At 40.0% G+C, this 23,433-nt stretch overlaps 1 protein-coding gene across 1 annotated transcript; it reads right to left on the reverse strand.

Annotated features, from left to right (window-relative positions):
- Nucleotides 1-352: 352 nt before the first annotated feature.
- On the reverse strand, nucleotides 353-16,712 carry LOC146468452 (FAS-associated factor 1-like). The gene is made up of 21 exons (XM_085124182.1): nucleotides 16,635-16,712; nucleotides 16,494-16,562; nucleotides 16,337-16,383; nucleotides 13,792-13,991; nucleotides 12,199-12,293; nucleotides 11,562-11,686; nucleotides 11,272-11,380; nucleotides 10,401-10,484; nucleotides 9,664-9,753; nucleotides 8,923-9,067; nucleotides 7,770-7,833; nucleotides 6,759-6,840; nucleotides 6,498-6,559; nucleotides 5,715-5,807; nucleotides 4,700-4,836; nucleotides 3,773-3,861; nucleotides 3,167-3,247; nucleotides 2,420-2,509; nucleotides 1,850-1,987; nucleotides 1,662-1,739; nucleotides 353-1,120 (listed from the first exon to the last, which is right to left on the reverse strand). Exons 1-21 carry the CDS (start codon nucleotides 16,677-16,679, stop codon nucleotides 1,040-1,042), a joined length of 2,004 nt encoding a protein of 667 aa, XP_084980308.1. The 5' UTR covers nucleotides 16,680-16,712; the 3' UTR covers nucleotides 353-1,039.
- Between the last annotated feature and the right edge of the window lie 6,721 nt (nucleotides 16,713-23,433).

Consider the following 23,433-nt stretch of genomic DNA (forward strand, 5'->3'; position numbering starts at 1 on the left):
GGTAGGAAATTGTAAGCTGGGTATAGCGATGGCCAACAGCGCTAAAAGCTGATGATATGATTACTGCTTTTCAACAGAGACGGGACAGCTGAAAGGTAGAAACACTATAGTAACCGGATGAGGTAGCTCGCGTTGCCAAGTTTCTTGTCCATTTAACCTTTGCCATACCCACCGATAAAATAACCATTAAGCTCTCGTTCAACCACACCTTGAAATGCTTTAGCCGCATGGAATCCTTACCACGAGAATGCTGTCAACAAACTTGAACAAGTTCGAAGAAATGTAGCTCGTTTTGTTATGAAGTATTTTCGTGAGTCATTTTTAACCGAACTGAAATGGCCAGTTCACCACATATATTTAGACCTTTTTATTCTTTAACACAGTAACTATCCTCTAGTCTCCGACATTTCCCACGACACTCTCCTTTAACATTCGACATCGGAAAGAGTGTCTTAACGAGCGTTGTGATTGGTCACCACTCATGCCTCGTTTTCATCTGTGTTTTGGCGTGCGAACTTAGCATACGATTTGCGCGCTTGGTATCGGCGACATGTTATCGTTTACAGTTCTGATTGGTTCCTTAAGTTATTCGAATTCGCTATGATTGGCTATTTGCGATCACTTTGCTTTTCCTTTTACTACATTCCATAGAAGAAACTCAACACGAACAAAAAAAATTTCCGGTATATATCCAACATCGCAAATCCGGTGATCTTTACCAAACTCGCGACAAAACCTTTCTCTCTTTCATTAAATATAATTTAATTTAAAAATTTGAAAATATAACAAGAATTTTAAGGCGCGGTTGGCACCTTGGCTACGGATCGTTTCAATCAGTCATTTTGACCTCACCACTACAGCTATCGAAATTTTTATATTCAAAAAAACAGATCACTGTTTTTCACCACGCTTTATCTTCCTTCAGTCCTCAAGGATAACCAAACTGAAAGCGTTCCCGTTGACACTAGAGAGACGCGTATAGCATTGTAGCTTTAGTTATATTACAACTCCATATTCCAAGGGAGTATTAATTAAATCGCTAGCGTTCTTCAACAAAAATAGTTTCTTGTGGATAAAGTCCCACTGACTGTAGAGATCCTGTTATATCCAGCGCAGAAAGCTGCAGAAGGAAATGAAATTAAGTTTTAAAACATTTCCATAACACAATTTAAGAGAAACCTAGACACTACTATTTATTGTTTCTGCTATAACCGGTATTAGAGCACACAACAGCAAATACAAATGGTTCACAGACAGAGCGGTTTTCAATTGTGTCGTAAAAACAAAAAAAAAAGAACGCGGTGCAATTACGCTGGCCACTCACAACCAATTAGAGCTCGAAGCAAATACTGTACATATAATCATCACAAGCGCGGGAAAATGTTTGCGAGCGAGTCACGATTTAATTTTTGCGTTTGGTTCTCACTGGTTGAGAATATGGCGCGAGTTTACTGAGCTGACGAGTCACGGAGCGCAGCAAAGTAAAATCAAACCAAATGCGAAATTACTTCCGACATTCGTATTAAAAACCGCTCTAGAGTGAGTCAGAGCAGAAAACCTGTCACGTCTTTGGATGCGATGTACCAACATGGAATGCAAAGGGTCAGAGGAAATGAAATAAGATGAAATTTGTTGAAAGAAAATCATGAAATTACACTTACGTCTCTCCGGGGGAAATTTGTCACTACTTTGTATTCACTGTCCAGAAAACCTTGCGTCTGAACAAAGGTTAACACAACCTGCCAAAAAAAGCACAAGATTAAACAGGAAGCAAGTCTGTAGTTCGTAAGCTGTGAAACACACATTCGTGAGTAAAAATAATGTGACGTAATATTGATTAAAACCATACCTGCAGTGGGTTACTGGCCAGGAATCTCCTTGTCACGGTTTCTCCATTAGGAAATCTAAACCGGAGGTTAGACACCGGAGCTGTACACTCAGACCCAGGCTCCGCAGGAAGGTGGTCCATAAGCGACAATCGTTGGGCCTAGAAACGAATAAACAAGAAAGGACATGGTTGGTTCAGTGGTGTTCAAGACCAAATTTGGAGTCATGCGCCTCTATCTTGCCCTGGTAATTATTGTATCAGACAAGGTTCTCAGCAGGTTGACGGGTTGCAACTTGCCGAGGTTAGGGTCGGTATCCGCGGTTTCAAGTTGCGGGTTTTTGGTTAAACTTGAGTGAAAACAATTAAAACTTAAGCATGCAGCAGCAATAAAACCTCAGTCTTGTAGCACATTTCCTCTCTTGGGGCTGCTGGGTGAGATTCTATAAACTGACCGTTCAAACCAAAAGGACTCGGCCATTCGCTGTTTCAATTTTTCCACCTGGAAATTTGGTGAAACTTCTCCAGCAAATTTTCATTTTGCTATATTTATAGAATGTTGGAGCTTTTCCACCGAAGGAGTAATTGTTATACCTCTTTAAGCTGTGCTTCATGAAGAGCTTGTTCTTCATGCAGTTTTTTGGAAAGTATTTCCTCCTCTTCTTGTCTTCTCTTCTCTTCAGCCTGCGCAGAAAAATGAGAAAGAAAATAAACAATGCGCTTAATGATGGATTATTGACACCAATCTGAATTCTTGACTATCCGGAATCTTTACACAGGGCCATTTAGACTTGTTGGAGAAAATTCGAGACAATGCTTCATGAGTCCTGGAACAAAACAAACTCTGAACAGATGACAAGGTTTTATGGCCAAGAGTATTCACTATGAAAGTACAGTCGAACCTCTTTATTACGGACACCAAGGGGACAGGGATAAGTGTCCGCATTATAGAGGTGTCCGTTTTAAAGAGGTAGGTTTTATATGGATTTCGGTCTCTCAGGGACCAAGTGAACTGTCTGTAACAGAGAGGTGTCCGTATTAAAGAGGTGTCCGTAAAGAGAGGTTACACTGTATGGGAACCGTGAACCCCACGACAATAGGGTGCCTTGATAGTTCAAAACCTTCTGACTGAATACTGGCAGGAGCCCATTACCCGTTTAAACAGAAAAAAGGTTCCAAGGTTTAAATTGAGAGAATAAAAAATATCAATTTAAAATCCGGTACCAAAACGTCTTTAGCGAAAAAGACAAAGTGCTGATTAACTTTTTCGCCCCTTGGCCCTGAACACAAATAATCAAATGCGTACGACCTAGATCTAACAGAGAATCAGGCAACTCTAACCTTAGCTCTGTCTTGACGGAGAGAGGCCTGGTACGCTTCATCCTGTTCTCTCTTCACCAGTTCCCTCGCTTCTCTTTCTTCCTGGAAACGTTACAATTACACGACAGTAAACAAGTGGACACACTTGAGAACCTCTCATTTATTTTTATGACGCCTTTCCAATCGGAGACTTGCCAGGTGCTACCCTTCAGAACAAACTGTGATAACGTGAATATGAGTCCGTCGCATTTTCTCGAGGGTAAGACCAAGAGTGTTATAATTGGGAGCTTCTGCAGCCCCCCTGTGATCCAAATTATTTGTTGGCGTTTTCTGTGTGTTTCCATAGAAAGCCTCTAATAGACCATCGGCCAAGAGATACATGATAGCGCGCAAAAACTTCCTGCTTAACGGAGGGGAGGGTTGGCCACAACACTACAAACATTCGGTCACCACAACCCTCCCCTCCCCTGCCCTGCCCTCCTCTCATTAAATGCAGTTTTCAGGTTAATGTACACTTTGCGATCACTACATAATGCGCCTTGTTGGAAAGGTTGAACTTGTCAGAGCGCTGTGTGCATGATGAAGCATGCACAGTGCTGCCAAAATTAATACGGCTGTAGCGCGTACCTCCTCCCTGATTTCAACATCCATGGCTTGCTGGAATGTCTCGTGTGCACTCATTAGTCCTGTCATGAGTTCATCAAGGGTCACTGAACCTGTTGCCAACAAATAACACGCATTGGAATCAAGTAATGAAACTTTCATCAAGTGGCGACACGTATATTGCTAATCAATAGACAATTTCCAAACGGAAAAGTGTAATTAGGAGCAAAATGCGCAGCAAAATCTCTTTAAAACAGCCCAACTCGGGACTAGCCAATCTGTCGTGGCTACCTTACGAGTTAGGAAATTAAATAATAGCTAAAACAGGACATTTTAAGGCCAACGACCCTGTTGATTTAGGAAGTCACTTAGGACATGTGCAATCATTGACAGATATGATAGTGGGGCTGTCAATAGCCTGCTACCGAGCTCTCTGATTTGGGGTCTCAAGCGAGCCGCGAAAGGATTGATCTGCCCCAATCCCCTCTCGGTTCGCTTCGCTCGTCGCTTGCTCCCCAAATATATGTTTTACGTGAGAACCCAATTGGAAAGCTTGCTAGCAGGTTAGGCTGTCAACTGAGTGTCGCAAGCGTTCGCTTTGCTTTGATTGTACCTTGATACGCTTTTTCAGTGCTGATTGGTTAAAAACAGTCCCCACACTCAACAGATGGGAGTTAACGTCAGCGTGCGGAAGGACAGTAGTTCGACTCTTAGTTCGACTCAGATTTTTTCGTCCCATGTTAAAAAAGGGAATCTCTTTTAAAAGGAATGAAACCTTCTTCCCACTCTTGGCACTGGTTGTACAACTCCTGCTTTGAGTTCTAATTGATTCACGGGTTGTTCACGCTTCCTTCGATTACTCTATCGCGTAACTACTTTGGCGTTGGATTGAATTAAAAAGCCACTAAGACGGGGCATGATATTTATTCACAGTTGATGAGATTCCTTTACCTTGAATAACTGAACATATTTCCATAGCTGATCTGTTTTTTAATCCAACGATCAGAAGCGGATACTGCTCGGCCCCAAACCCCCGGACCGTGCTGGCGGCCACACTGCCAAAGTGCTGCGTCACCATATCCAAGAATCTAGAACAACGATTCACGCATACGAGTACATACGTCAAACAAGGACAAGAGATAGTGATTAATTAAACAGAAGACCAATATGACCAGCTTCCAGTTGAATTGATAGCTCAGTTGGTAGAGTACTGCACCGGCATCACGGAGCTCATGGGTTTGAATCCCCGGCGTTCAAGCCAAAATTTTCTACGGGCTTTCTTTCGCAACTGCTTTTAAGTTCTGTTGCGCAAATAGCTGCGAGGGTCTCCTTCTACTTTATCCTCCATCCTCAGTTCAAATATACGTTTCATATATTCCGCATAGAGATTAATTAAGCGCACAAGACTTAAATGAAATAACTAGATTTAGCGGTAAAAGCCGAGGAGAGAGAAATTTAAACTCTGAGTTAATCGAAATCTGGAGCAGCCGAGCTGATTAATTAAACTTGTTTAAGGCACGCGTGCATGAACTTCGGTTAAGACTGTACATCAGCTGTAAATCAATCAATTTTGAGAGAATTAAGTTGCGTTAAAGGGTAGCGTATGCCAGTTTTAACAATATGAAAAACAGCTTCTTGGCCTACTATGCATCCGTCTCCGCCTGCAATTGAGATGAATCTTAACATTTGGTCGGGGCTTTGGTTTAAACGGTGCGTTTCTAGAAGTTGTTGTGGTCGGCCAGCTTCAGTGCTACAACAGCCATTGGAATAAACACTTCGTACAAAGAAAATCGAAAAATGTTGATCCACAGAGTCAAACATGCAGAGAACTACCTTAGCACGTTACCCTGGCACGTTACTTTGCAGTCATACATGCGCAACTTTGCATTACTACTAGTACCATACCTTACACAATAAAGTGCTACCCGTTTTAAATAAAGACTTTGTGCATGGAGTATATAAATACCTTGTTCTGTTGGCATCATGGGTCATGTCCCACGCCCACACAACAAAGTTCCCACTGATGTAGTTCACAATGGTCTCGGAGCAAATCAGTTGACTGAGAGATGAAGAAAAAAGAAAACATTGTAACTGCTTCGTGATTAAAAGATCTCATCCCCTTGCAAGATACATTTGAAAAACAAAAAGTTAAGTAAGAGAGAATAGTGTTTGAAACACATCAATCAGGCAATCTCCTTGCTCTAACCCCTTGTGAGTAGCCTTTAGCAGGCTTTAGAAATGGGAAGGGTGAAGAGAATCGGGTCCGTGAGTGAAGCGCCCCACCGCCTCTCCCCACGCGCTTAATGGTCGCGTCTTATTCCCCTCTTCTCTTCCCCTTTCTAGCAATGCCACGCATGCGCAGGTCACCTGTGGGTGATGGAGAGAGATGTGGGAGGGTTGAACGGGTAGGCGGATGATAATTGAAGTAATATATCAAACACGAGGAAGAGTGTTTCCTCCGATTTCCAAACACCGAGAAGTAGGTACACCAATACCAACCTTCGCACCAACTTTGAGGTGTTTGGAAATAGGAGGAAACACTCTTTCGAGTGTTTGATATAGCTTCTCAAACTATTGATAATTCTTGGAGAAATTCGAAGCAAAAGTTCACAAAATTTTATGATAATTAAGATCACATCTCTAAACCTCCTTCACGGAAGTAATTTGCTTTGTTTTGGCTTGATGAATTATTAATGAGTTTGAGAAATAAAAATGAAAGTTTAGCCAATAATTGAAGTTACTTTCTTACCTACAAAATACATTTGTTAATATACTGGCATCATGATGAAGGTATATGAGCAAAGGTCTTCTCTGAAATAAGAAAAGAACGAGAAACTGTTTAATACGTGTTCACCGACATTTCGGCAGCCGAAAGCCACATTCAGAATCAACTGATTCCAAGCCTGGAGTAAGAAGCTTCACACATTCATGTGTATGAAATGCTGTGAGCTTCTTCTCCACATCATCAACTTAAAACTAACTGGCTTAACTTGTTTTAACTTGTTTTTACCTCTTTAGCTGAAGCTCCTCCTGCTTCTTTGATGGCTTCAGCCAGTGGACCCATGTAAAAGTGAGGGTGTGTTTCACCATACCTACACACGATAATCAGACAAAAGCAAGCGAGCTGTAAATACACACGTCACTGCACAGGCGTGAGACACGTCCTGGGAAAAATTAGCCTTTGTTTGTTTAAGGCAAATTTACATGTAGCGACTTATCGGGCCGCCTCGGCACAATTTGACAAAGAAAATATGAAGAAAATCAGCCCAATTTATAAAAATGTGTGGCAGTGGTACAGATTTTTAAATCAGGCCGATTTTACCTCGTGCTACACCAACAGAAAAAGAAGTCAGTCGACAGGTCGCATCGTGTAAACAAGCGTTTCCGTGGGTTTTTTTGTGCGTTTTTCGCTCTTTGACCCGCGCGCAAATGGGGGCGAGAGCAAGTCCCGGCCATTTCCGCACGGTCAAACAGCAAAAAATGCTCAAAAACCCCACGGAAATACTTGCTTTTGAGCCCGCTAAATCGGTAAGTGTAACTACTTTTTCATGCTATTTTCAACAACGTTTCCCCAAAATCATAGGCAGGGCCACTAGGAAAAGGTTTGACTTCATGAAATCACCCTTCTTTTAAACATGTTTACTGCAAACTCAATTCAGTCAAATCAATTCGTTTGCAGTCCATCTTAGCGATCTCTACAGCAAAATATCAGACCTCTCAGGGACCAATGAGAATGCTCCTTTTCATCATGGACCAGTTCAGCAGTGCGATAAATTTACTTATCACATGACCGAGCTAAACATTTACCCATCCTCCCTATATTTCCACTCAGTCTATATGCTTCCTACACTGCCAATCCCAGCAAAACACAGGATGAGTTTCCCAATTGAATCCAGTAAAAAGTTAAACTCCCCAACACTGTCCCAGTTTCTCTGTATTAAAACCTTAGTTTAGCGTGAAAGGACTCCCAAAAGCTTGTGAATTACATTGTTCTTAACAATTTTAGCTTGATGTCTCTTACCTTTCTTCAAACTCTGCGGTAAACTTGACTAAATTTTCTGCGGTGTCTGAAGAATCATTTTCCACTTTCAAAAAACAATGAAAAAGAAAGGCAATGTAGAGGATTATACAAGTCAATAACTTGAAAAGGAATGCTATAATTGAATGACAGGAAACCAAGAAAACGATAAAGTTTTGCACCAAGTATCCGTCGCAGTTCAAACATTCTATGCACAAAACTAACACAGTATCATGTGAGGGACCCAAAGTGCAACAAGCCTGAAATCTAAGCTTAATCACGAACAGTTGACTCCTTGAGACTGACGCAAGTGAACAAGCAATGGAAAATTGACTTTTGTGCAACCAGTCCTTAATTGAAAAACACTACTAAGCTTTGGCCAGGAGTTCATCATGTGTTAACTAATTATTGTCGGTTTCTGATGTGCCTTGTCCTTTTACTGACCATAAATTACTTCATAGCATTGTCACAGGTACATGAGTGGATCTCCAAATACCCAAACTACAACATGTAAATATTTTCTTATTTTTATTACCCACTCGAATGAAAGCTGCTTCTTCTTCAGCTGATTTTACTTTATCTCGATTTGGTTGAATATTCTTGTTTTGATATAAATTTCTTCCCATGCAGAAAACAAGCTGTGCTTTATAAATTGGCACAAATCGAGCGATGGCATCACCATAGACATCTGCCTTCTTATTAATAAAAAATTAACCAATGAGAGTGAAAGTAATTTGACAGTTGTTGCAAAAATAAAATCTTTGAGGTGGCTCCTCAAAAGTCAATTTGTGTGGGGTTAAATGTATAAAACCAAGCCCTTCTTTGATAGATGTATTTTTCAATCAGTGACATTTACATACTAGGAAAAAGAAAATCCGAGTTCTCCTAACAGGAGTTGGACCTATGGCCTTCTGATTACCCTGATTACTAGTTTGAATGCTCTACCACTGAGCTACAGGAGACTAGTGGAGACTAAGCCATTAAAGTAGCTCCCACTAGTCTCCTGTAGCTCAGTGGTAGAGCATCCAAACTAGTAATTGGAAGGTCATAGATTCAACTCCTGCTAGGAGAACTCGGCTTTTCTTTTTTCTAGTATTTAAATGTCACTGATTGAAAAAAATACATCTTTCATTCATTCACCATTTCATTCACTTACACATTTCAGTTATTTTTCTACTCGGAGCTGCTACATCACAAAACATCTCGTCATCATCAACATGAAAAGATGGATCTTCATTATCGCTACTATCATCATTAGCGTCCATTTCTTCATCTACATGTCTTGTTTTTGAGGTACTAGCCTGTTGGACAAAATCAAGTAATGCATCACCCACCATATACAGATACCATCACGCAGCATGTTTCTAGTTTTAAAAAGTTGAAACCACTTCAACTTAGGACACCATGATAGAGACCAAATTAAAATAAATGTCCAACAAGTCATTTAAAATGTGCCAAACCACTACAACACACATGCTAAGGCCAGGATATGACTGTAGAATTTTAAGTTGTTTTTGGAGGTGATAGGGTTGGTTTCTTTATTTCACAGAGAACCAAATAGGGTACATGATCAACAACAGAAGGAAAAGGTATATTTTCCCATCTTCAAAACTTGGATGCATGCTTGTAAACTTTTAAGAAGTTGAGGAGTGAATGAAATCAAGAACAATCACCATAGATTTCAATCTAAAACTTCTTTTCAATAAGACTTTCGTAAAAGTAGGTTTTTGTTGAGTCTAGTCAGATACAAAACAACTTCATTGCTCCTAGTTCGTGTTTCACGCCTAAGAAGTCAACTTCTGGTGAGTCTACTTTTCAGCGAGAAGCTTCACAACTTGTTTCTTGTTTTTTTTTAAGTTACAAGCTTCCATAGAATCAAATGTACACGTGCATGTACCTCATTACACACTGGTGATTTTTTCTCGTCACTTCTTTTCATTGTTAAACTATGCACTGGAAACGACAAGTTAGCTTCTGCAAGGCACATCTGAAATAACAATAATTATTACAAAATTAATAAAATAACTTAACACTTTGGAATAAGTGCTATGGAATATTTTATAACTAAACACATTGTAACAGGTGACAGAGTTGTCATGTAATTGCATCAAAGTCACATGTCTGTTCAATAACTTTTTACCCATAAAAGATAGTTCCAATGTTTGAGTCCGGGGATAAATTTGTTCAATTTTAATGAAAGCTGTTATGCTGTCTATTGTGCTGTACAAGATGGTTCTTACTTTTGAGTCTGTGGGTGAAATCCTTAAGTGTAACAGGGCCAGTCAAATAAAAGCTACTGAGTAGTACTTTCCTGCAGTGCTGTTTATTATGCTGTGCAAGGTGGTTCTAACTTTTGAGTCTGTGGAGGAAATCCTAAAGTGTGACCATTTAAATGAAAGCTACTGAGCTGTACTTTCCTGTTGTAATGTTAATTTTGCTATGCAGACTGGATGGCAAGGAATCATTTAGTGTGAAGATACAACTATAAGCCACAAATAACACTTTGTTGTTGTTCTATCTCTTTAACTCAATTACAGATATGTTGGTCAACAATCTTTGAACTTTCTCTTAGCTTCAGGGAGTATCAAAGTAAACAGATAACAGTGTATTAAATAAATGAGAGTGTCGACATACATCATCAGTGACGTCAACAGGCCAGCCTGCCCAGCACTGATGCCGACAAGGAACACCAGACAAGGAGAGAAGGTCTGCTTTTACCTACAACAAAAAGAAATTTTATTATTGATCACTAAACCTTCAGGTTAAGGATTGGGTGTGGGGTTCACTGGCTAATAAGGTTTATAAATCAAAGGCTCCTGTAAGCCAACTCGTGAATGCAGAAGTGAACATTGTTAACTGTAACATTACTCGTGGACAACATGCGGGAATGAACTGTTGCTCCATGCATCTGTACTCTGATAAAGCCACTGTTTCAACCAATCAGCACACTCGTTATATTGCAACTTTGTGATAACTATACATATTAAATATTATATCATGTTTTAAGGAAATGTGAAATAAAGTATTGTTGTTGGTGATTGAATTAATTAAAAACAAATGCAACAGCAACTAAGTACAGTTTACATAAAAGAAAGACAAGACTGATTGTATTGTACTAATGTTGCTTGCAAAAATGATAGCAGAAAGAAAGAATGGGGTGGGAATAACGCATGAAATATTCAGTGTAACAATGTGACAGGGACAAAGAAAGCAAGAAAGATCAAGACAGAAAAGGGACTTGTACGCACTGACACTGTACACATAGTTGCCAAGTTGTCATGCACGCAGTGGGATAAATTTTGATATGTAGACAGTATCTACTGGTACTTTATAATTATTGATATGTTTGTATGACGAATCTCATATATTTAATCACTGTAAGTGTACCAAGGTTTTTATCTTACAGTGGACATGGCATAATGTGATACAACTTTACATAGTAGAGTAACACAGTTAAGTTTAAAACAAATATCCCTTTAAATAACTGCAGCATAACATAGCATACCTCTCCTATTGTCTTTGTGACTGCATAAGGAAGGTTAAACTCTCTGCTGCCATATTGGATATTTAACATGATCTTTTCGAGGGAACTATTACTACTTTTTGAAGCCAGGCTGAAAAAAAGAAACCAAGGTTTAGTTTAAGGCATTTTATAGTAGAGAGACAACATACATGCATTGATAGTAAATAGAAAACTTCTTGCCAGAAGGGTGTGAGCAGTGTACCTGAAGACAAAGAAACGGCACAGACTGTAAATATAACAAACAAATAGGATGGTATTAAGTGAAATCATACCTTGTTTCTCCATTCATGGCCCTTTTTAATGAGCATGGCTGACTTTCTTTGGGAGTCTGTGTCACTGCACGACTTATTAAAACCAGAGCTGTCTCTTCTCTTAAGTTTAAAGTCTTTAGTGTACTCTGCAAACAAAAATTCCACAAAGAAACAGCATATCATTAAACTGTGAAACTGCCTTGAGAAATACAGTGCATGCACAGCGTTCCAGCTGGTTTATACACAAAATATAGCAACAATGAAAATCGGAAAAGCTCGATAAGTTGACTTTTGAAAAGTGTAAACTCAAAAGGAGTTGATAAACATATAATTTTTTCAGTTAATGACACAAACATATCCAGAAAAAGAAAATGAGCTATAGGAGACCAATCAATTCTCTTTTAATGTTGGTGAATGTTTAAATATTGAACCGTGGGTGGGGGAGATGGCAAACAGAGGCAGAAAATAAGTAACATAGTAAAACTGCTACACTTACTAGAAAGGGGTTAATGTTGTTAACTTACCAAGAGGAATTGACAACAATAGTTGCAGGCCATTAAATCATTTATTCACCAGGCTTAAACAAAACATCACAATGCTTTCATGTCAAAAGGAGTTGTAACAAGTATCATATGTACAGTAAATGTATGTATCTTACATCATCATTTAGCTGTAAATGGTTTGGCCATCCCAGAAGGCTTTGTTGACTCACTGGTACCCCAAGTTGCATCTCCAGCATTCGTTTGATTGTTCCTTAATTTTAAGAAAAATAAAAATTGCAATGATCTGCATTCTCAGGTAATGAAGACTTCATAAATATCCATACCCCTGTTTTAGGACTTTAAACATACCCCCTACCATTCCCCCCAGGTATGGAAATCCGGGCAGAAGTCTCTTCTTCCATTCCCCTGCTCCCAGTTAACAAGGATGGAATGAAGGCAACCTTTCATTAACCAGTAGAAAAGTATGGATTTGCACTGGCCGTGTGTATAGAGATCTAAGGGTTGTAAAATCATGTTTTCCTAAGACTCATACGGTAGGCTTATTACAGACAGCTGAAGTTAAGAATGGGTGAGTTTAAGGACGGTGCCTACTATTGTTACTGCGCATACGTTCTGCGCATCGCGAGATACTCGGGTTTCCTATAGGTGATGCCTACTAACACGGGAATATTTTTGCGCGGTTTAAAACTATACAGAGAAAGCAGAACTTACCAGATGCTTTTGGTATCTCAAAAGAAAATTGGGGGGTAACCATGCATTTTTCAGAGATAATTAAGCTTCAATTTAGGAAAAAATCCCATACATTGCTTTATATTTTGGCATTTTTTAGAGATATTATTGCTAAAATATCTCTGAAAATGCGTGGTTACCCCCAATTTTCTTTTTGGATTCCAAAAGGCCTTGCTAAGATCTGCTTTTCCCGCATAGTCATAAACCGCACAAAAATATTTTGGTATTAGTAGGCACCGTCCTTAACAGATGCAAATACAGTACAAACTAACAGGGGGGATGGGTACTTCCTGGAAGGGGCTTCCCATATAAAAATGATGGTCTTGATTTACCAGATACCTGTTTGTCAATGCTGCTAAAATTCATTTTCACCCTTTTAATTCAGATGCACCAGATCAGTTGATAGGGAAATAATTGCCCTTCTGTTATTTGACTCAGCGTAAAAGGTAACGCCATAAATCTAACAGTGGCCATTGTTTTTATTACGGGTACTTATCCAGAAGTTTATGCCCCTACAAGGTACAATGATCACATGAGAGTTCGCCTTGGGGATAAAATACAACCCTGTTGTGCAAGCCATCTTGTGAGTATTATGTTGTAACTGCTAATAATTATTCTAAGTTGTTGGGTACTAAAGCAATGGCATCACAAAAATTGAATTTGTTAAATATGTGATTTGATGAGAGATTTGGAAAGAGCATCGTGAAAAATGTCCACTAACCAAACATTACCCCTTTCCTGTGATTCATACCTGAGAAGGGCAGTTTTCATTTTCAATTTCTTCGCGTAAAATTTTCTAATTTTGCACTGGTTCTACAGTTTAGAACCAGCACAAAATAAGAGAGATTTGTAGGGAGAAATTACAACTTTACAGTTCCCACGTCTCAATTGTGAACTACAAGGTCTGTTGTGAAGGAGCAAATAATATCTTTGGTGAGTGGACGTTTCCTAGGACGCCATAGTTTAATTTTTTGTGACAGGACACTTTAGCACTCATATATTATGTGTATAAACTGTACCTAATGTTTCATTTTCATCTAACACAATAGGAATGGTTTGTTCTCTCCACTCAATTAGAAACTTTAATTTCCTTGGAGGCTTTTGCAGAGGGATTGCTCTCCCAACAACCTCACCAACAGAAACTGAAGCTATAGATGGCACCATAGAAGGTTGATCCGTGACGCAAGAGTAGTCATCAACTGTGGGAGCCATTGGCAAGCTAGAAAGGTGAACAAATTTGTCTTTTAATATTACAGCAATAATCTGCTGTTATTAAAAATCAACAACAAGAAGAAAGTGGTATTTGACATCCTGTATGCCAGGATTCACAATGAATTTAAGTCCAGCCTGGTGTTTTGATACTGTGTCATAATTGTCATAAGAGTCAATTATCAATAGGCAAAAATTTGATTAAGGCTATCCTCACACATCCAAAACCTTTCACTTTCCAAATTGCCTACGATAGAATTTGAAGGTCAATTTATTTGTTGCTATAAACGTTGGCAATATTTCACCTACTTTATTCAGAAAAGAAAATCAATGATTTCAAGTTTCTGAAAGATCTAAGCCACCACTAAAGTTTAGTTAACAATGGTACAAGTTAGTTGTACACAACAAAGAGCAGAGCAGAGAGACAATGCTATAAAAAATTGTATCTTTATAAGAACTTGTTGCAGTTTAATGAAACGTTAAGTTTAAATTGATGTGAGGAACCACTTTCACACAAGGACAAAAGTGTCAAGATAGATTTTTTGTAAGACTTGCATCTACACATGTGCAAAGTTGGGCAAAAATGGTTGATACAACTTTCGAAAGGCCCTTTTCATTGACCAATCAGATTGGAGAAAATGATCGATTTTACCAGATGTTTTCTCCGCAGACAAACATCTGCATACAAGATAAGCAGCCCGAACTCACATTTTGAGAGTAAGAGAGCAACAAATAATTACAAGTAATTATTAAGTCTAAACGTGACCATTGAAAGTAAGCAGGGTATTGAGTTACAGGTGGCTGGTTGAGAATTTCAATGAACACTTTAGAGAACTTGGTAAGGGAATAAAAATAATACTGATTGTAGATGCCAAACATAAAAGCTATATTTTGAGAACTCATTTGATAAAATAAGTAAAACTAATTTATCTCTGGTGTATTCTTATTTGGCTTGGGGTTATTCCACCATTTCCAGCTTCCTCTGACACCACTGCTATTCCCTCAATAAGACAGAGTCAGGGCCATCAGCCACAGTTCACTCAAAAAGGGGCAACTTTTTTGTGTACAAATAGTGCCCTATGATTTCCAAACCTTGGTAAAATGCTTTGTTGCCAAAAATCCCCACACATTTGGCTAAAAATGAGCATATTTTACACTTGATTCTACAATCCCTTCTTTCTTTGCGTGCTGGTGATTTTGAAACTGTACATGGCTGTTGGTGAGGGTTGTGTCTGAGGGCAAATTACACATTAAGCAAAACATGCAAAAGTCTACGACATCCACCGCAATGAATAAAATATCGCAGTTCACTTTTGAGGAATACAATCTCTGTGATAGTGCCTATTTAGTCTCTGTACTTCCTCAGGTAGAGAAAAATTTGACCTTGGACCTGAGCCTCACCAACACTCACCAACAGCTGTGTTCAGTTTCAAAATCACCAGTGCTTGCAGAAAGAAGGAGTCATGGATTTGAGTGCAAAAACTGCTCATTTTTTTACCAAATGAATGGTGATTCTTTTGGTGACAAAGCAATTACCAAGGTTCACAAATTATGGGACTTAAGATAAACATGAAAAGTATTGCCACTCAGAACTGAGGGTCTTTGAGACGCAAACTGCCTTCAAGTGGACTATGGCCAAAACCCAAGTGTGCAGCCTTGATTCCATCTTATGAAGGGAACAACAGTGGTGTCAAAGAAAGTCCCACATGCCAGAATATAATATTATCGAGATGAGTTAGTTTTATTCATTTTATGAAATAAATGTTGAAATATAGCTTTATTTTACACTCGGAATCTACAATATTTCACAAAGTCTTGTAAAGCACTCAAATTTGCAAGGACCACCCATATACAATACTGATTTCACTCAAAGCTCATGTTTTTATTATTACTCGCACTCCCCTAACATGAGCTTGGGCTGCCTGTGATCACAGAGATAAAATTTATCCATATTGACAATATTATTAACCCCTTAGGAATTGCTCATGTCACAATGAGTAAACAAAACAGTTGGCACTATCATATTTGGCGTTCCGTGACAAGATACAGTTAATAATTAACTTTTCTGTGCGTTTATCGATTCCTTGGGAATTGCCTAAATTATTATTGTGGCATTTCTCTCAAACAATCGCGATTGTCAATAATGAATGGAATACGACTTAAGTTCTGTATTATCCAAGATTTTCTTTCCGGTGAAAAAGCGCTCTGTAAATTGCAAGAGGGACAATAAAATATGGGTGGCAAACTTATAGATGGCGTCATGAATGACTGTTCGATTCCAAAAAACGTGCCACATTCATTTTCCGTAAGTTACCAACTCATTTAACGTTTATAGTACAGCCAACTTGCACCAACCGTAGCGGGGAGTCCGTTTCATCAGCCAATACGGAATTCACACAAGCCTAGAAGAGGAGTTTCAAAAGAAAAAAACATAAGCTTAAATCAAACTGAGCGCGAGGAAATAGAAGGTCATGACAAAAAATAATTTATTAGGAGGAAAATCATTTCGTACCGTCAAGTCCCAGTTGTGATGGTCCAGGAGTGTTATACATTCGTCTAGGTTCTCGATTCCTGTTATACTCTGATAAGAAATTAATAAGAGTATTTTTATCCAAAAGAAGAGCCAACGAAAAACGCGTAATAATGGACCTACCTGAAAGTTTGCGAGCACCATCTCCCGGTCTCCATCGCCGGCCATCTTGGATTTTTGTTTTTAACAAATTTTGCGCATGCGTCACATAATTGCACATCAGAATGAGAAAGCGGAAGTGACGACATTTCATTTTCGGGTAATAGCCGCGCTCACACGAGCGATTTTTTGGTCGCGCAGGTGATGCGATTTTTTCAAATTTTGTCGCGTCGCCAGCGCGAGAGGGTGGCTACACGAGTGACAAATTCTAGCGAGTTTGGCGACAAATTGAAAGCCGCGTCAATCGCATTCTTCAAGAGACCTGGCGCTATAAACAGACCGAACTTTTGGACCGTCCGAAGCGAGGATATTGTTTTTCGCCTTTTTGCATTTTCTTCTTGACGATAAAAAGCAAACGAAGGAAGAAGAAAATTAAGAAAAGGTCAGGGTGGGTCCGTTCGTGGCTCGCAAAGAGAAAGGAACAAGGATTTTACCGTCAACTTCTGGCGGAAATTTCAGTCGTTGATATCCCGGCGCTTCCCGAGCTATTGCGGATGACGAGGCTTAGTTGCAGGGTGGCTACACGGGCGCTATCTCTACGATTTTGTCGCGAAAATTTCAATTCTGGCGACTTTTCTCTTGCGATTTTTTCACCTGTCGCGTTGCAAGTTCGAGGGTGGCTACACGTGCGATTTTCATCTCGCGCTGGCAACGCGACAAAATTTGAAAAAATCGCATCACCTGCGCGAGCAAAAAATCGCTCGTGTGGCCGCGGCTTAATCCACAAGGACCGTTTCCTTTTTTATTCGTTCTTGCCTCCCCATCCGATACCCTCCACACGTTTCCGATTACAACGATCTTTCGAAAACGATGGCCGTAAAATTCGATCTTACGACGTCATCCGTTTTTATGGGATGCGTGTGGACCACAAGAAAAAACGGAGAAAGAAACTTTTGCGTTTTGAAACGAAAATGTGGCCGGACAAAAACGATTCAAAACCGCTGTGTGGAAAATAAACTTTGGCGTCTTCAACAAAAACAGATACGTGTGGACGAGGCTGAGTGTGGGCATTGTGGTTATCAAAGTACTAATTCATTTTATGGTGTGAGGAGAAAGAAGAGAAATGGCGATCTTTTTAATTATTAACCCAGAAACCCGTATATTCCACCAATGCAGTGATAATTAACAGATCATGTCACTGACGATAACCGAGTCTTGCAACTCCACTGTACTCTGTTTTCCCCCATTTAAAACAGACTTTGAAGCGACCGTCACGGAGTAGCGTGACTGCCGCTTCTTGTAATGATCAGACCCTTTTCAATAAGTCGAGCAGGCAAGCTAGTCTCTTGTTATTTTTTTCATGTTTTTTTTTTTTCGCTCCATTCTCGGACAGGGGCGTAGCCAGGGGAGGGTTCCAGGGGTTCCGGAACCCCCCCTCTCGCGTCAAGGAACTCCCCTTCTCCTATTTTTAACAGTGATTTTATCCCAGCAAGAGTGTAATGGACTCTCGATCCCTGAAATTCTTCGTTTTGTTCTATGCTTACAATAAGTACAGTGAACGTCATTGTGGTATTTATTTAACAAATAGATTCCATTTTGCCGTGCGTCTGTACTCTGATAACGCACAGATGACGTCAAAACGTGGTGAGAACAAAAAAGTACGCTACGAGCCGCAGGCGAGTAGCGTGACTGATGTTCTCACCACGTTTTGACGTCCTCTGTGCGTTATCAGAGTACAGACCCACGGCAAAATGGAATCTATTTGTTTTATACAATAACCAAGACATTTCAACACATTTCGTGAGCGAGCATCGCGTTGCCTGAGCTGAGTCAAAAACTTTCCAGCAAACTCAGTTTTGGACTACGTACTACACACATGTGATTGTGATCTTCCAAATTAGAGCGTAATTCAATTAACAAATCGACGGCAGTTTTCTATGGTCTATACTAATTATTAATTAGATGGCGAGCTAGAGGTTTCTATCGGCTGTTCGCCCCTCGCCAACTATCAAAGGCGATAGAAACCGAGAGCGAGCCGTCTAATTGTTTTAGCATATCTCAGTGATCGATCTATTAAGCAAAAGAATCTTTTTATTTCATAAATTTTGATATGTTTGTGCAATGATGCATGCTAAATCGCGCGAGCTCTGACAAACTGCCGATTATCGATGGATAGACGGCACCAGTGTAGCCAATCAGATTGCGCGTTACGCGATAGTCGGTCACTGAGAATAGACCATAAAATGACGTCAAAAAATGTTCAAAACTCAAGTGGAACCACGAGCCGCAGGCGAGTGGTTTCACTGCCAAGTTTTGGTCATTTTATGGCGTCATTTTATGGTTTATAAGAGTATAGTCTATAGAAAACTGCCGTCGATTTGTTTATTACAATAACATGGAAAAAGTACGAGCGGAATTGGCTATTTTTTCGTTGAGAAAGCGCGCGCGTTACATCTGACGTCATTTTTATTGTCTGTACTCTTATAGACAATAGCTACGAGCCAATCAGCGCGCGAGAATTTGGACAGTTATTGTAAAAACTCTAATCACACACTCCTCTAGACCAATCAAAACGCGAGTTTTACACAGTTCATTGTATAATTGCGTTTCACTTGCATTTTCGGAGACATGAGCAGAGTTGGGATTCCTGTGTAACAAGATGCACCTGTGTGCACAGCAGAAATGCCCGCGAAATTAGTAGACGATCCATTGGTGTTGCTCGAGCTGGTGGTTTTCCTACCAATGATGCTGTCTTGTGCAGTCTCTTTAATCTTCTTCCTGAGCTGGTAGCCGTCGGAGACAGAAATCCTGACATTGAAGCAGCGCTGGAGGTTTATGAGAACTACCTTCCTTCTCCTCATGCGGTTGATGTTGAGCTCCTGCGATGGAAGAGAAAGTGGTGCAGCACTGAGGATGCCGACCTCTCCACCAGTGCAGTTCAGACACTCGCAGCATGCGATCGAGAGTTCTTTCCTAACATTCACACCTTGATCCGCATTTTGTGCACGTTGCCGAGAACGTCAGCTGAATGTGAGCGCTCATTCAGTACATTAAGATGGTTAGAAAACATACCTGAGGTCAACCATGTCAAGCGAGCGAGAGTCTGGGCTGGCATTGATGAACATCAATTACCACCGAGACATAAATATCGAGGGAGTGATAAACACGTTCGCTCAACGGCAACCAAGGCGTCTTCTGTTTGCGTAGCGTAAACGCCAAAGTCTTGTACGTACGTAATGTAAGGATTTTAGACCAACCGTTTTCGTTGGAACCAATTTGGAACCCCCCCTCCTAGAAATCCTGGCTACGCCCCTGATAGTCGCTAAGACTAAGGGTGAGCCTGGGGACCGAGCATTCCAGTATAAAATTTAAACTATTACATTATTTACAAGGAAAGATTTCCGGTACGTGGACAGAGAGCGACACTCAGTTTTTTCAGCACTGAACACCTGAATGATTCATTTCCACGTTTATTCTATTAACTTGGCTTTTTTTTCACTTGCAGTGAGGCGCCTAATTTCGGCAACCAGAATGGATCATTGAAGGACGCGAATGTTGGTATTAATTTTATAAAAAGGTATTGTATAAAGATCACGACCACCTCGCCCTCTCAATTTGATAGACCCCCCCCCCCCCCCCCCGACCCCCAAAGTAAGAAGAAAGAACAGAAAGAAACGAGAAAACATGTGGGGAATGATTTCCCTGCTGGATGATATTGTTTGTTTTGAAAAGCAGGAAATGAGGTCGTCAATATCCTCACCCCGATCCTCCCTTGTACTGAGAGGATACAGAAAATACGCCACTCGGGTCCCGGATGTAGTTTCGCATCAATTTTAACGAGTGGTGTATTTTCCAGTGAAACACTCCTGTCTATTTAATAAATTTTGATTACGTGAAGCTTCTCACGTCTTTTAAAATGACTTCAGTGGAAACCGAGGTCGTATTTCTTGGCGATCTTTCAATGGGCAATTCGATATCGAGATAAAATTACCAACAACATAAATACAACTTGGATACCAAAATTCGAACAGAATACAGCCTTTCTCTTTCTGCTGGCCATGTTGCTGTGATAAGCACAATTTAAAAGAATTGGGAGTTATATTTGGAGGGGAGGGAGTGAGACATAAGACGTGAAAACTCATAACGCGGCCAAACTATGTTAAGATTTTAAGGTCATATGAATTTATTTTATTTATTTATATACATTATTTAAACAGAAATTCCAGTTCAGCGTAGCTGGGTTAAATGGAGATCTGTATAAAATAATAAGAATAAATAATCAAATATAGAAATGAAACCCAAAAAAAATCATTCAAAGAGTTCATGAAGGTGAGAAATTAACTAAGGTGATTTAGATGTTTCTTGACTCTCAGTTTAAAACTAGTGAGAGACTGATCATGACGTAAGTTACGAGGAAGAGTGTTCCAGGATTTGGCGGCATTGTACTTAAAAGATGTTTGAAATTTAGTAGTCTTGGCAAGAGGCAGGCGAATAAGGTCTTTGTTCCTAGTGTTGTAGTTATGGATCTGCTCCGAGGAGTGGAAGTCATCTAGCAGATAAGCTGGGGCCAAGCCATTGATACACTTATAGACCTGTATGCACTTTTGGTATTCTCTGCGGCATTGAAGGGATGGCCACTTCAATGTTTGCTGTATATCGGTATCAGTAGCCTTGCGACCCGCAATTATTCCCGCAGCTTGCTTGAGAAGACGGTCAAGGTAGATCTTGTTTCCCTGACCGCAACCATCCCACACAACGCAACAGTAATGGAATAACGGTAGAACCATAGCATTAAACAGAGTAATGCAAGCTTCTTTTGGGATGACTTTCCGGGCTCTACGAAGCATTCCAAGGCGGGACGAGATTTTATTTCCGATATGATCAATGTGTTCGTTCCAATTTAGGCAAGGATCCAGAAACACGCCCAGATATTTAAATTTGTATACCCTTTCAAGATCTGTGTCATTAACACTAACTGCGAATGACTGGACTGAGCTCAATTTTTGGTGAGTTCCCAAAAGTATAACTTTGGTCTTCGAGTGATTTAACATGAGATAGTTTTGGTTCAACCATCCGACAACGTGGTCGAGGTCTTGGGACAAAGCAGCCTCAATAGCTTGCACAGAACTGCTTTCAAAAAACAACAGGGTGTCGTCAGCGTAAAGATGGACTTTACAGTACTTTGTAACTGACGGTAGATCGTTAATATACATTATGAACAATAGAGGTCCCAAGACAGACTCCCGGCTGGGGCACATCATATAATATGGGTTCAGCGTCAGATTGCATGCCATTAATGATAACACTTTGGGTTCTATTAGTAAGATACGCATTGAACCAATTCACTGAAGACTTACTTAGGCCAAAATCTGCTAATTTCATGAGTAGTAAATTGTGGTCGAGGGTATCGAAAGCCTTAGATAGGTCCAGAAATCCTAGGCCTGTAAGTTTTCCTTTGTCGATGTTGTGTAGGATAGTGTTAGTAATATCGATTAGGCTGGTAGCAGTAGAATGTAGTGGACGGAAACTGGATTGATAAGAAGATAGGAGCTTGTGCTGTAGTAAGAAATTATAAATCATTTTGTGAACTGCCTTTTCTAGAATCTTTGCAAAAACTGGCAGAACTGAGATTGGGCGATAATTGGAGGTATCGGATTTTGAACCAGACTTGAACACTGGAGTTACGATGGCATGTTTCCAGCTTGCGGGAATAGACCCCTCATTTATCGATCTGTTCATAAGTATTGCTAAAGGTGTGGCAAGTGCGTCGGCACCGTCCTTGAGAAGTCGTGCTGGGATATTATGTAATCCAGTTGATTTGTTGCTTTTCAGTTTCTTAAGTTCATTAGCTACAAAGGATTCACTAACTTGAGAAAGCTTGAAGTTGTTTGCGGATCGATTTGCAGGTGGTCCGGGGGCCGATAATACAGGAACCATACGCTGTCTCAGTGTTTCAATTGCAGTAGAAAAGTACTTAGCAAAGCTCTGCGAGATCTTCTTAGGATCCTGAATAACACCGCTGCCAGTCTCAAGTGACTCAATGGTTGACATCTTAGGTTTGATAGCAATGACGGATTTCAACGTTTTCCATAATTTGGACGAGTCTTTCTTATTTTCTTTAATCAAGTTGGAGTAGTAATCTTGTTTAGCATTTCTAATGAGGCGAGTTGTTTTATTTCGCAGCTCTTTATATTTAACCCATTCTTCAGTTGTCTTTTGCTTCTGCGCCCGTTTGTGGTGAAAATCGCGTTTTCGCATCAGTTCCCTTATCTCACACGTTAGCCATGGTAGACTTTCAGCGCGCACTCTCTTTGTGGCAAGAGGTGCGTGTTTATCAACTGTTGCGTAGAGTGTTTCAGCAAATGCAGTCCATGCGTCATCAACAGACAAACTGGTGTCAACTTTCTCCCAGGAGGCCTCATGCAAATCAGCAGCAAAGTTTTCACTTGAGTAACGTTTAAAGTTGCTTCTAATTGCCGCGTTCTCTTGCTCAGCCTTTTCTTATATAAATCATGGCATCATTGTAACTTTTAGATCTACTATCGTTTTGACGTATAATGTTGTAAATTAATTATTGTTGTTATTGTTGTTGTTATTATTGTTGTTATTGTTGTCCCATTAAGACATCTAGACTAGTGGCTTACTGGCTTCACAAAATTCCCACGGGATTACACATGCTCTTAGACTAATTCTCAATATCGTGTGCATACATGACCGTACAGCAGCATTACATGACAACACATTATAGACCGTGTTTCCAACCAGTGAACTTTCAAATGTTATTGTTATTTCCGTTGTCGAAAGATTCGCGTTTATTTATGCA

Source organism: Pavona decussata, unplaced genomic scaffold, assembly GCF_977016875.1.
Source record: "Pavona decussata unplaced genomic scaffold, jaPavDecu1.1 SCAFFOLD_130, whole genome shotgun sequence".
Classification (NCBI taxonomy): domain Eukaryota; kingdom Metazoa; phylum Cnidaria; class Anthozoa; order Scleractinia; family Agariciidae; genus Pavona; species Pavona decussata.

What these genes read in the sequence shown, in the direction of transcription:
- LOC146468452 (XM_085124182.1), bottom strand. Translation starts at nt 16,679, where the DNA reads ATGGCCGGCGATGGAGACCGGGAGATGGTGCTCGCAAACTTTCAG. An exon ending in AGATGAAAATGAAACATTAG is followed by an intron (nt 12,294 to 13,791) that starts GTACAGTTTATA and finishes CTTAAAATTAAG; the next exon opens with GAACAATCAAACGAATGCTG. An exon ending in TTAACAAATGTATTTTGTAG is followed by an intron (nt 5,808 to 6,497) that starts GTAAGAAAGTAA and finishes TTCATCTCTCAG; the next exon opens with TCAACTGATTTGCTCCGAGA.